General features: G+C 36.7%; 1 protein-coding gene and 1 non-coding gene across 2 annotated transcripts; one reads left to right on the top strand and one right to left on the bottom strand.

The window, feature by feature from the left end:
• The first annotated feature begins 3,565 nt into the window (after nucleotides 1-3,565).
• LOC146148194 (uncharacterized) lies at nucleotides 3,566-10,743 on the top strand. Its single transcript, XM_083387635.1, has 4 exons — nucleotides 3,566-3,725; nucleotides 6,604-6,684; nucleotides 7,567-7,688; nucleotides 8,799-10,743. The coding sequence occupies exons 1-4, from the start codon at nucleotides 3,674-3,676 to the stop codon at nucleotides 10,020-10,022; spliced, it is 1,479 nt and encodes a 492-aa protein (XP_083243761.1). The 5' UTR covers nucleotides 3,566-3,673; the 3' UTR covers nucleotides 10,023-10,743.
• Nucleotides 3,879-3,952, bottom strand: Trnar-ucu (transfer RNA arginine (anticodon UCU)). Its single transcript has one exon. It is a non-coding gene; the product is annotated as a tRNA-Arg (tRNA).
• Nucleotides 10,744-14,191: the final 3,448 nt, after the last annotated feature.

Raw genomic sequence — 14,191 nt, forward strand, 5'->3', positions numbered from 1 at the left:
GCGCCGTCGGACAACGGGCGTTTATCAGCTATTGCGCATAGCTACAACGACGTTTTATACTTCGTTTACACCAGAAGAGCGATTTATATTTATTGATATGTTGCCTGGTGGAGCTAACTCTATTTTTTAAACATTTTTATGTCGGTAATTTTTTTCCTTTTGTAGTTTAACAATTCGTTTTCACTTTTACCGTTTCACATTCGGCGCTTTGGTTTAATGGTTTAGACCTGTCGGAAATAATTTCCTAAATTAAATAGATCGATTTGGTTATCTATTATTCATGGACGTGGCGTGGTGCAATTAAAGTCGTCGCCGCAACACCTCAACAAAGTAAGTAACGTCTGGTATCACCAACGTACATTTGTCGTATTTTCTCTGTTGTTTTACCGACTTACCCCTATACCCATATAATGTAACATTCAACCCAATGAACTGAAGCCTATTGCAGCCTACTACCCAAGCCATTAAGCTACTCGCGCTTTCGCAAGAACGATTAGTAAATCAATTCTTTTCCGCTGTCAAAAAAATTTCGTTTATGCATAGTGGTGGAACGTAAGGGCTAAAAAAATCGACGATCAATATGACGTATCTGAAGCAGAGAGATGTGATTTGCTGACAAGCGTATCCGTGGCCCTAAATTATTGCGAAATTTATCTATTTGAGTGAAAATACAAATAATTCCAATAGCGGTTCTGAAATCGTTTTAGGTGTGGTTGTTGTTGCATACTTATGTTTCTTAGCAGGGTATATGAGCACACTAAGTATTACGAGTTTTGTGTTGCAGCAAGACGTGTGCATAAAAAAGCCTCAATTAGGCTGGTTGAATTAGGCCGCTTAAAATCAATAAGGGATTTTAAAGCTTCGTCAGGTCAAGCTAGTTGCGTCAAAAGCTTTCTGTCAGAATTTGCGAGAATCGAGGCCACATGGTGACAGGGTGCATTAAGTGCGATGTCGACTGTGGAGAAACTCCACTCAAGGCGAAACGTTTGACACAACGCAGCCCATATATTTGCGCCTTGAACCAAACTGGACCGCCTTATCGCTTCACAAAGACCATGGGAATGTGGTGTAGGCAGACAGGTGCCGAGACGTTTGCAAGCCAAGAACAGTAAACAGGGCTCTATGGTTTTCTGGTTGTGTTTAATCGTTTAACCCCTGTTTTTCCGTTGTAAATTTTCCATACTTGAGTTTGTTTACAAGGAAACATTAAAACTACCAAAGTTTCTTGAAAGATTATCTCGTGTTTCAATATTTTAATGGTTTTAAGGAAGAAAGTTTAGCTTGTTTTTTGAATAAGAGCTACGTTGAATTAAAAGAACGAACGTGTTTAACAGCTTAAAACTTATTGTCCAAAAGAGGCTAAAGACGTCACCTTTTAGTCTTCCGCAACCCTACATGTTGGTTGTTTTTTTGTTTTCGTAAACCTACGTATTGTTTTTGTTACAAATGAAAAAATAGGTTATCTATCAGACAAGTGGCATAATACATAGGCCTATGTGGTGCGAGACTTAATGTAGTGCGGAGTTAGTTCCGTGAGGCGTGGCGTGCATATTTCTGTATTTGCAGTAAAGCCAAAGCGTTTTGAGAACATTGGCTTCTTCTACAGTAGAATAATTGTTTTACTGGGACCCCCGCCTACCCCCGTGAACGTCCAAAATATTTTTTACGATATGTACGCACTTAACCAGTCAAATATTGGACTGTTGGTATTAAATTGGTATAATTTTTAATAGGCAGTATTTCAGGTTCGGACAAAAAAAAGTGTCATAAGTTCTTTAAGGTTTTCTCTAGTTCAATCATGTTACAATGCGGTTTAATTTTTTTGCCAAGATGTCCCGGCCCTTATCACATCCTACCACAAAGGTTTTAAGACAGGATTACCCTTTTGTCCAAATGTTTCCATTGTATCTTCATTTTCGTAAGACCCCTGGGGAGAGAAAAAGTCGAGACAGTTCTCCACGCTTTAAAACCTTCTATATGACTCACCGTTTAAGCTTTGAAGCTAAATAAAATGGTTAAACGAACTCATGTTGACAAACATCGTTTTATCTTAGGTAATTTTTACTTTTACCTGTACTTCGTTTGTTATTCTCTGTTAGCACATGCTGTTAAATATTTTTTTGTTAGACGTATAACTGTAATTTGTTTCTCCTGCCGCCTTGTGGGTTCAACCAAAGTTAATCTTCTGACGTAGAAACGAGCAATGTTTGGCAGAAAACAAACAACTTTCTCCTTCCCAGCTTTAAGTAGGCTATATTGTTATTTATTTAAATGACTGTGCATCATTAAAATGTTTCATAAAGCCAGGAACCTCAACACAAATGAAATAAAAAAAATTTCCACGTTTTATCATCTTTAAAAAATATAACCGCAATTGCAAAAAAAGTTTTGTACAATTCTAAGTTTATTTTTTTTTTAAATTATTTTGAATTCCAGTTGCTTAACAACAATTGGTTGGACTTACACAACTCCGGATTTCACACGTTTGTGGTCAAAATTCTCCTTTGCTGTTAACGATCTGTAGCAGGCTTGAGAATAGTTTACCTTACATTGATGTGTTAAACCAGCTGGTGTCCGCTAATGTAATTCATCTGGCCCGCCACCACTTTTATAAACTTGTTACCAGTCGATTTTTCATATTTTATACTTCACGCGAATTATTTATTTCTTTCGTATATTGGCGTTTCAATGAAATCTTTTTGGCCCAAGGACGCCGTGCATACTATGGAATTAGTAACAATATAATTTTTCCAACTTACGAAAATAGTGTTCCAACGTCCCTTTACATTACACCATAAACTCGATTTTTAGTTGAAACGTCGATGACGAGGTGCTGAATCAAATTTTAACGCGATGGCGCCTTCTTTTCGAAATTTGTTAGAGCAAAATTTTGTTTTTGTTGATTTTCAGTTGCATAAAACCCTAGGTCCGCCCTAGATCAACATTTGTTGTGAAAAAATGCCTAAAAACAACACGTTACAACAACAGCGAAAAGTCAGTTAAGATTTATTACGAATTTATGGTTCAGCTTTCTGAGTTTGACTTTTACTCGCGATAAGTAAAAGGTTGCTGTCCTATGTAAAACAGACGGTTTAAACTTGAAAAATACGGTATTTGTCGGGTAAATAAACTCTTTCGGATAAGGCTATTTAAGTAAAAACAAGACAGGTGAGCGGGCAACAAAAGTGATATCATCATCCAAACACTGTTATTTTGCACATAAGCTTTTCAATAAAACCACTCATCGAGTTTCGTTAGCTGTTGTTTTTGTGAACTGTAATTCGTTTGTTTTTAGACCTTAAATGTGGACTGCCGTATTTTAGTACTTCTTAGTCCAAGGCTCATATATATGTTTAATAGGTATTTCCTAAATCCAAAAGCCATTAAACGAGATTCCAGGCCCTTCAGGAAATTAACTTATTTTATAAATTTAATTAGAAAGACAATGACTATTTTATTTAAAAGCTGTTTTTCAAATGTTGCAAACTCAAAAAGTTGTATGCCGACACAAGTCTATATCTTTCACTGCTTATAAATTCGTCATGTTTAACATGTTAACAGGCTTCGAACAACATGTGCTATTTAATGCAAAGTGATTAAAATAATAATATATGAGGAACAAAATGTTATCGAAACTATACCACAAGTCTTGGACATCTACAAAACGAATCAGATGAATCGTATACTGTATATTTGGATTTTTCTACAGCTGTATTCAAATGGAGGTAAATCAAAATTTATATTTCTGAATAATTTAAACCAGCCTAAAGTATAGTTGTATTTACGAGCTCGCCTTGTGTTTTCCTTTGATTTGAAACTTACAATATTAAGACGCTGCGATAATAACATCCTGCTTAAAAACTAACAAAATAAACGTTCATCCCTGCCGGGACTCGAACCCGGAACCTCTGGATTAGAAGTCCAGCGCGCTAATCCATTGCGCCACAGAGACAGACGGCCAGTTGCAGTGAAGTTAATATAATAATCGTAAACCGCCATGGTTAAAAACCAGACAATACCCCAGTTTAAGACAAACTTGAAATCTTTCTAGTTGACTGTTTCATCTGACCATTGAATCTAAAATTGATTTTACCTCTGTATTGAATTGTGCTTAGCAGTGCCAGTGTGGTAATGACATAAGTCAAAAGCGCAGTTAAGTCACGGCTTTCAAATGACGACTTGACTCGACCTAAATCATTTGGACAAAAAGTATTTTTCATTATAAAATTAAGTAATTTATTTTAAGTTTTGCACGTAACACATTTTACTTTTGATTTTTATGACCTAATCTGATCCATTTTAATTTATCTCTTTGAATATATCAATGCTATTTTGCCTTGAATTTGAAGGGGTGCGGGTCCGATTAATGAGTCTTCATTTATATAATTGCCAAGATGAATCGACCACACTCCTACAAGATTTGAGATGGCCTGTCTTTCGTGAGGCCATTCAGGTCCAATTCTTTCCTTTAGTTCAGATACATGAACAGTCAACTTTTGCTGTCTTCAGTCAAAGCTGTAAAAGCCTCTCTCTGGTTCAGTCACAAAAGCACTCGAGTTTGCTGTCTGAGTAGTAGCTATAAAAGCCCATTTTATATTGATTGAACACGCTATTTATAGACGAGAATCAGTTAAGAAAATTTCTGCGATAAAGAAAGATTTACGTCACTAATTCTTATAATACTTAACAAAATATCACGTGATAACAAGGCGTGGTCTAAACCTTTTTCTCTCGACTCTTATAGACGGAAATAATATTTTTGTCCCAATATGGCTTGAACAAAAGCGCTTCGATCTACATTGCGACGTAACTGGCGTTCGATTCTAAAAATTCTGGATTGTTGATAATAAGGCGAATTTCAAAACAAAGCGCTCACATTAAACGGATATACGTCACATCACATACAGCTCTGACGCATAAAAATTGGTGTAACAAGGCATTCGTTGCAAAGATATATCGCAAACATTACAATGTGGTTGCAAGAAATCTACGTAACGGAATTTTACCGAAAACTTTCCGCTTATCGTTTGCACATTGGCTGCAAGGAGTAACGCAAACATTACAATGTGGTTGCAAAGAATTTAGGCCATAGATTTTTACTGAAAATTTTCCGTTACGACACATCGATTAAAACAAAAATTCTCTGTGTAAACACAATATGACAAAGTGGCTTCTACAAATACAAGAAATCAATTATTGCTAAAAGATAACCATGCGCAAAAAAGTTATTGGATGCAACAAATCTTTTCTCCAAAACTATTCACACAAGCTTTATATGTTTTGGCCGTAGCAATGTCATCCATTTTGAGGCCAAACAGCAGCTTTGTAATGACTTAAGTCATTGACTTGACTTAAGTCACTGTTTTCAAATGACTTGACTTGACTTAAGTCCTTTGACCAAAATTACTTGACTTGACTTAAGACTTTTCGACAAATGACTTGACTTGGACTTAAGTCATTTTGTCAAATAACTTGGGATTTAATTAAGTGTTTTTCATTAACATTCATCTCAAGTTTTACACATTAAACACTTTTATTGCTGTATATTTCGTTTGAGTTATTTTTTAGTCAAATTGTTGCTTATAATCGGACGAGTTTATCAATTTGATAAGGTTAACAATTTGCTTTTATGTCAATGACATGACTTGAAATTGACTTGCTCTCATAATGACTTGGGACTTGACTTGGACAACCGATAACTTGGACTTGACTTGTGATTTTTGCAAAAGACTTGACTTGGACTTAAGTTATTTTTCAAATCACTTGACTGGGACTTCAGTCATTTCAAAATGACTTGTTTACAACACTGCCAAACAGTCTTAATTTGGCTTACTAAATCTTTAATTGTTGAGCTTGCCTATAGAGCATTTTATTCTTGCAATTACTAAATTATTAGGTACAAAACCATATAGTTCAGATGTAAACTCATGAAGCCTATCTTCTACTTCTCGTGCTTAAATAGGCTACTCATCAAATGTGATAGAATAGAAGATTTCAGTAATTTTTCGATTTTAATTTTGATTTTTGAATTGCTTTTAAGTGTGGAAAAACTCATTAACAGATTTCGCATTTTGCACTGTTCGTGGTAGCTTCAAGCTTGTATCCTATAGCTATAAACCATGGGGTAGGCAACCTACGGCCCGCGGGCCGGATCCGGCCGCCGCCTCTTTCATAAATTAGAAACGAGTCTATTTCACATACTTTTTGACTATTTTAACTACGTAAGAATGACCATTCTGCGTCCGGTTGGTTTACGATTTGATGCTGTCATTTGAACTAGATTAGCTCTTTATTACCGTTGCGCCGTGGAAGATTGCCAAGTGCGTCGCGGAAAAACGGAAAACGTACTTATTCTAAAATATTGGACGTTTTTAAGTGCAAAAACGATCCGAGGCCCTCCTGATTCACTATTCTAACATGTTAATAATACAATTATTAGTTAACATTTTGTGCGGCCCGCAGAGACCTTTCTGAGTTGGTTTTCGCCCGCGACTAGAAAAAGGTTGTCGACCCCTGCTATAAACGCTTGTCTCATTCGCTTGCTGGTAGCAATTTGTTAAACATAATTTTGCCAACAGCTAAACGTTCAAGTACTACTTGCAGAATCTTCATCAATATTGAACATTGATACCTCAAAAAACGAATCACCGAATAACGGTCGATCAACTTTAAAAGAAGCAACGGGTATGTGAATTGAATGATTTTGCATGGGTTTAACTTATAATTTTTTTAAATTTTGTTCCTAATGACGTTTTCCGTCCTCAACAGCAAGTTGCAGACAAGTTTCTCACAGTTGTATGGAACCATTGCATAAACGACATGCTGTCACCTTTAAATAATTTATGATCGCCTGCCTAGGCAACAGTCCGAATTCGAGCGACTGACATGAATGACCAAATTTTGAGTCATTCAAATCGCAACATGATCGAAATTGTTTTTTTTTTCGATTGATGTACTTGGATTAAAATTGTTTTGGCTACTATTCCTTATTGTAATTACAAAAACAAACCTGAGCAATAACGATTTTTTATGACTTATAAACTTTACTGTTTGTGGAAGAAAATGTTCATGTCAGAAACCTATTTAAAGTTTTGCGGTTTCTTTGTCTCATGTTACTCTTTTTGCAAGAATACTCTTTTTGCAATAACTGTATTTATTCTGAATACGTGGTAAATTACAATAAAATTAAATTGGTAAAATGTTTTAAAAAATTCCGGCTGTAAAGGGTTTTCCATTATGTCGGTCTGTGTCATAGCAGTTCATATTACTCACATGTTTGTTGACAATGAGTAAAGTAGAGGTAGATGATTAATCTGCCCTGCTCAGCCCGACAAGGATGGTACAACATCAATATTAACTGTGTTAGCTTGTATTCACAACTAAATTGGAAATAATCAAGAGCGGAGACAACTCCAGATACTGTTAACCGCGGTGTATACGCTTTGTCAAACATAGGGATCGATGAAAACGTTTAAAATTGTCAAGCGATGAACTTGGTTGGCATACAGCGTTTGCTTTAAATTTGATTTCCATGAATTGACATTACACGAAGTATTTAATCTTAAGCGCCTGCATGTGGACAACATTTGGTAGCAGACTACCTCGCGAGACCGATCGATCAGCCTCTCGGAAGGGTGGAAACTGTTCATTGCGAATGGTGGATACGGGCTCCTCTACCATTTCTCACAGTAAGCCTTATTATCAATAATAATTTGCAAAACTTGGTAATTTAACCTATTAATTAACAATATTAACAGCGAATAATCTATAATACAATATAGACCATTGGTCGGCAAACTTTTTTGTCGCGGTCCATAATAATCTTGACAGAGCTATTGAAGGTCCACTACATAAAGCCATTGCGAGAACAGGGGGAATCCAGAAATTTTATTTAGGTTGGCGGCATGCGATTTTTTTAGTATAACGTCACAACATTACGTTATAATACAATTAATCTAAACAACACCTGTTGTTCTCGAGCAAACTATAGTGCGCAAATATGTTACTAAAACCCAGTCTAATTGTGCGTAGCACGTAAAAATTGCGTGAACTTGTTTTGAATCAGCAAAATTTCAATAGGAAGCGTGTCGCACTATGCACATAAGGAGATTCAAATATTGCTTGGACTGTAGTGTAGTGTAGAGTAGAGTATATGAATGAAACTACGCAAGATGCCATATAATGCGTATCGCGTTTATTTTTCAAATGAATAGAGTTTAACACAAAAAACATTTGCATCCTTGTTTATGAATGTGTTTATACTGTTTCCAGTTTTATATTTGTATGACCGAAAACAACATGTTTCTTTGGTCTACTTGTTATATAACTTCGTTTTACGATGCCATTTATAATAAATCTTATGCCGAACCTAATTTACATGTACTTAAGTATTTTTAGGGGTCCTCGTTAAAAGACGTTTAAGAACCCAGAAGTTTTGTTAAAGATTTAGTTAATTGTGGAGTTAGATAAAGTTTTGGTATTATGGAAGAGGTTGTTTAAATTTAATTATTATAAAGTATACGTCTTTTCCCGACAAGTTTAAGCTTGATTCCGATTTTATCATTAATGGGAATTTTATTTGTAAGTATTATAGATAGGGGTCTTATTCCGACGTTATATTATTCCATTTTCGGGCTTCTTGCTGGAGTCTGTATTTTTATCTAATTATATTGTTATGCTTAATATTTTACAAGCTTAGTTAATATATATAATTGATTATACCTTCATAGCGAGTAAGGGTTTGATTGGCCTCTAAATAAACATTTGTGAAAAACACTGTTTTTTGTGTATTTTTATAGGTTGGCCTGTCGGTGACGAATGTGCAGTTCAACTATTACTACCCATATGTAATTACAATTTACGTGTACGATGGCACACCTTCCAATTCAAGCCTTCTCAGTTTCTTTCGCGGACCTCAAGATATCGGTCGCTTCCTGGCCCACACCGTTTCGACCACTAACACCCTGTTTATTAACTACACGCGCACAGGACCCGTAGGCAAGTTCGAAGCATCGCTGTTGTACTATATCTGCGGGGGTTTAGTGCAAAACAACTTGGTGCTCCGAAGTCCGGTGTTCAATGTTAGCACTCCTGATGACTCGCCAAATTTCCTTCATTGTGTTTGGCGCATCGAACGTCCCAAGTCAGCTCGGTATGGCTACTTCATCGTAGACCACCTTGACATCCCCGACATTTCATGCTGCGAAGGGCTCGTGGTGACAACATATAACGGCAGCCTGGCGGCCATCGAGGACAATAATGAAACGTTTACAACGGAAAATAATTCCACGAATCTTGACTATGCTGAATTTGATGAAGTTCGTCGCGATTTTTGTAAAGGCCCGAGTTCCACTGAATCAGCAACAGAACAAAAAGTAAATATTTCTTCATTCAGTAATAACACCAACAAAGAGACAATTGCCTCACAGATTCGAGTCAAGGCACTAAACATTCGCAGCAAACGCGTGATAGCGGTTCTTTTTAACGGCAGTACAACCATATTAAACTATACAACAGTGTTTCCTCACCAAGGTAACGGCTTTCGACTTATTTACGAGAATAGTCGGAAAAAGTACAAGAATAGACGGCGGCGTAGGGAGCCGTGGTATCTCGATTATGCACACGTCGTATTCTATTTGCCGATAGGACTCCTGCTTGGCGGTATAATTATATTAGTACAAGGGCGCAACAACCGAAAGTTGCCCATAAGAACTTTTGTGTCACGTGGAACGTACAGTGCGGCGACTTCTCTCGCCGAGGACTCACTGCAGCAAAACACTCCCAGGTCGCCCGTCCGCTCCATCATGAAACAACCGGGATCACCTAACCTGAATCCGAATTCGGACAGCCCACACGAAGTCAGGTCCACTGTGCAGCTAAACAGCTCAACAACGGCAATCGTTGGTGCGGAAAACGCGCCGATGATACTGGGGACCAAGACAAACGACAGGAATTGCAAAAAGCCGAGAACACAGCTCAACAGAAAAGTAACTTTTAAAAAGCCTTCCATTGAGACAATATAGCATCTGTGTTTCTGTGCAATAACTACCGGAAATGTTGTTTATTGTTTCAAAAGCCAATGCTGCTATGTGGCCGTGGCTTAAATTCACGTTAGAAATATAGACAAAATAAAGCTCCGTTAAATGTGAATTTACGCATTATAAATTAGATCGTGGATTGCAGATATGCTGCTCTTATGAAAATTTGTGCAATCCGCGATGCACTTTAAATTTAAAACAGTTAATTATTATTTTTTTTTCAGTGCCTCATGCGTTTAAATATTTAAAACAAGCAGGCCTTGGTACCCTTTTACTTTTTTGGTCATCTTATAACTACATGTAAAAACAACAAGTTTTACACTGCGTGCAAATCTTTTTTATTTTTTAGCCGGGTAATATAGCATATCTTTAGTCCAGGTACCATGCATATATCATGGTATGTTTTATGATTACACTATTAAAAGTTTTCCGCTTCTTAAAAGCAATTTTTTTTCTGTATGAGCACCGACGTGGGCCATGTGGACTCGGGCCAGGAATCCATAATGGCTTTACGATGTTTGAAACTGTATAAATACTTTTTGTGTTTCGTTACTTTTTGGTTTCTGTGTAGTCTCTCAGCTGTAGAGTTGATAGCCCCAATAATTTGTTTCCAAAATTATCATGATTAGATTTAACTTAAGTTGCATATTTGCGCAAGAGTTCGCTCCAGAACAGGGTTTTCACTAATCGAGTGCTTGTTTTACGACGTCCCGTTATGACGAAAAAAAAATAAAACGAACATTAAAGTATTCGCACGCGAGTTTTGTTTTAGGTTAATGGTGGGTAATGGTTGGGATTATAAAATGCTTTAGGGTTATTATGGAAGTTAGTGGACTACTTAGGGGTGGGGTTTGGGGTTAGGTAAAGTGTTGTTGCTTGGTGGACCCGTTGCAATTATTTTGATATTTCGCGGCCCTATAAAAAATTAAGGGTCAGTTGACCTATTTTTCTTGTAATACACTACGAGTGCAGTCACGATTCTTTCTAAAGTAACAACTTTCTAACTAAGGCAAACGATTCGCTTACAACGGATAGTACAGTATAACAGATGATTTGTGATGTTACAAGAGGCATCATAAAACACGCTATATGATCGAATAATAAAGTAAAACTAAAGACAATAATGATGACAGATAAATGTTTAAAACATAGACTAATGTTTAAAAACTTAAAGACTAATTCTCCTTGCGGACCCTCTGAAACAGCTGTACGGACCCCAGTTTGGGAATCGCTGCTCTAGAATATAACTTTTTATACAAAGATAACATCGGTTGGTTTTATTAAATTGTTAGCGGTGGGCCTATTTTGTTGGTTGGCCTGGAGCTGCAGCCCCCTCAGCCCCCGCCTTAATCCGCCCTGTCTCGAACCACCCTTATCTAGTGTACTGCGGCTCTCACAATAATGTAAATCAGACCTCAAAGGGACCAGGATAGCAATTTTATAACACACCGCCGAACGTTTTTAATAAAACTTTTGTTAACCTAAAACAAGCCCTTTTCTTTTTTTAATCTTGACTTATAAATAATATGTTGATTAAATTGTACTTCAAAGGAACGTTTTAGTTTTCGTCCTCACCAGTTTGTCAAGACATTGCTATTTACACTCATCCCTCTAGTCTAAGATATTTTCTATTTCTCATGCGGCCCTCGCTCATAAATATTTATAATTGCCCACCCCCGAACTATATGGTTTATTTTGGCCATGAGAGAAAATTTTGTGTAAAACATTTTGATTGGATTATTTATTTTCCAATAAACTTATCTTTATTGATTAAAAACATTCTAGCAATAAATTTGTAACTATTGCAATTGTGGGTATACATTTTAAAGTAAACCTCAAGTGCCACTCAAAAGTATTTATTTTTCATTCAAATCGGCATTTGCGAGTAAATAATAGTCGAAATATTCACCTTTATTATATGAATTTCGTATAGATTACGGTTTTAGTTGAACATTTTAGGGTAAATTGCCAATAATTTTATCAACTGCTTTACTTCAACAGTATTTTAGTTTTGTTTTCAATGATCAAAACTATATCGACGCAATGCGAGATGTTTCAACCTGCATCACACAACACGATTACTGTCATAACTTTTTACTGCATTATAGGCCTACATATGACAATGCGGTGTCGGTAATTTGTCTACGTTTTCAAGAACGTGGCTTAAATCACGATATATGATATTCGTCTATAGATGAATAATGCTTAGTAATGAGAAGTGCGTATAAAATAATCGGTTACGTTATAGCCGACAGTGCTTACTATTATCAGACCGAAACGATTGATTTTATGTCGTATGTTTGGGGGGTTTACTTGCGTTTTTAAGAGTATATTTTACAGTAGAATTAACACGAAAATGGCACATCAAGGCAGGTATTTTGACCTTATGCATTTTCTTACTGTATAAAACGTTTTGAAAACCTATGTCAATCGCCGGAAACTCAGGACTTTTGCAAGGAACACACAACAGGACCTTAAGCAACAATTTTTAAAGCAGAATAATCTACAATACCATGGTATTAAGACCAATGACATAATAAAGCCCTCATCTATAAAAAGAAAAATCATCTATAAAAGACCTAAACCTGTCGGAATAAGTTCACCGGTAAAAAGTAAACACTAATTCAGGGGTCGGCAACCTTTCGTACGCAGTGTGCCAGTTTATGAATAATGTCAAAATATAACAACTCGCGTGCCAAACATTTTTCTATGTTTGGTTTCGCACTGGCAATCAGGGCTGCGGACTTGGTTAAAAACAAACCCGAATCCGACTTCGGCCGAATATGAGAGTTCATCGCGTCCCGAGTCCGACTTCGACTCTACAGCCTGTATTTCATCAATTTACGTTAGTAAATTAATGTGGATATTCCGCAATCCACTCTATAGGGTCATGGAAAATATGCCACGAAAATATGTTATTTCACCTTAACAATTTACAGTTTGCTGCGTTATCAGTTTCGAAATTTGGTACTGCGCATGCCGCACTCGTCGGACTCGGGTAGTTTTACCTGGTCTTACTCGAGTTCCGAGTCCGACTCAGCAGCCCTGCTGTGACCTGGCATCTAATTTACGTATCTTTTTTAAAATACACTTCGATGCTTTTAAGCCGATACCTAGGTGTTAAACCTAAGTGTTAACTATCAGTTTCGCTTTTTGTTGGTTTCTCAGTCATACAAAAACACTCGTGCTTACTTTCATTGTAGAACAGTGGTTCTCAACCTTTTTAACCTACGGACCGTAAAATTTTAAAAACAATTTTTGCGGACCGGTGGACCTTCAAAAATTAAAATCAACCCAAAATGTAATTATGACAAAAGTATGCAACTTAAAAGCAAATAACGAAAACTTCAATTTAATGAGAAATTTGCTGCTGTCTTTTTGATATCATACGTGTTTCCCTTAAAGTTTTTCACGTATAACTTGTCTTAAAGTTAAAGACTTGAACAAGTTGTAGCCTACTTTTAAACAGTTGGGCACAACACTTGCAGCATTGTGACGTACGATAAAGTCCGAAATAGACCATTAACTTTATGTTACGTCAAAGTGTTGCAAATTACGGAACTGGCTAAGTTCTAAATTTGATGGACAAGCCTTCAACATCTTGCTTTTGACAATTGAGATATAAATTAGTAATATATTTGGCGGACCGGCAGGAAAGTTGACGCAGACCGGCGGTTGAGAACCACTGATGTAGAATGCCCTGCTTTAACCAACGCCTATCTATAACACGCTTGGACACGGCGATTGTCTCCCATACGTTTAGATATGTCACGTGACAAATAGCCCTTGCAGCTTCACGCTTTGGTAGAATCGTCGGCGAACGGCGGGAAAAGGGATAAGTAAGTACGTTTTAGAGGGCAAAATTTAGGTGTTTGTTAAATTTAATCGCTAAGACCAAGACTTAGGTGGCAAAATGTAAATGAGTTGTTTTCGCATGTTCAGAACTGCGTATTAGTAATGATAAAACTAATCATTTGTATTGTAACAGGGTATGTTTTTTAGTCACTGAAAGTCTGATACTAGGCGGAATTTTAAAATGTTTTGGTGATAAATTCTGCTGTTGACAATTCTTAGTAAACGTTACGCCAAATGCATTGTGACCTAATACGAACGGTTAATAGTAAACAACAAGTATAACGCCCACAAAAAATAAT

This window comes from Ascidiella aspersa, chromosome 4, assembly GCF_963924565.1.
Source record: "Ascidiella aspersa chromosome 4, kaAscAspe10.2, whole genome shotgun sequence".
In the NCBI taxonomy this organism is placed as follows: Eukaryota; Metazoa; Chordata; class Ascidiacea; order Phlebobranchia; family Ascidiidae; genus Ascidiella; species Ascidiella aspersa.

Excerpts from the sequence above, each read along its gene's own strand:
- LOC146148194 (XM_083387635.1), top strand. The coding sequence starts at position 3,674 with ATGAATCGTATACTGTATATTTGGATTTTTCTACAGCTGTATTCAAAT. Across the intron at positions 6,685-7,566 it reads AACTTTAAAAGAAGCAACGG|CGCCTGCATGTGGACAACAT; the intron begins GTATGTGAATTG and ends TTTAATCTTAAG. Across the intron at positions 7,689-8,798 it reads CTCCTCTACCATTTCTCACA|GTTGGCCTGTCGGTGACGAA; the intron begins GTAAGCCTTATT and ends GTATTTTTATAG.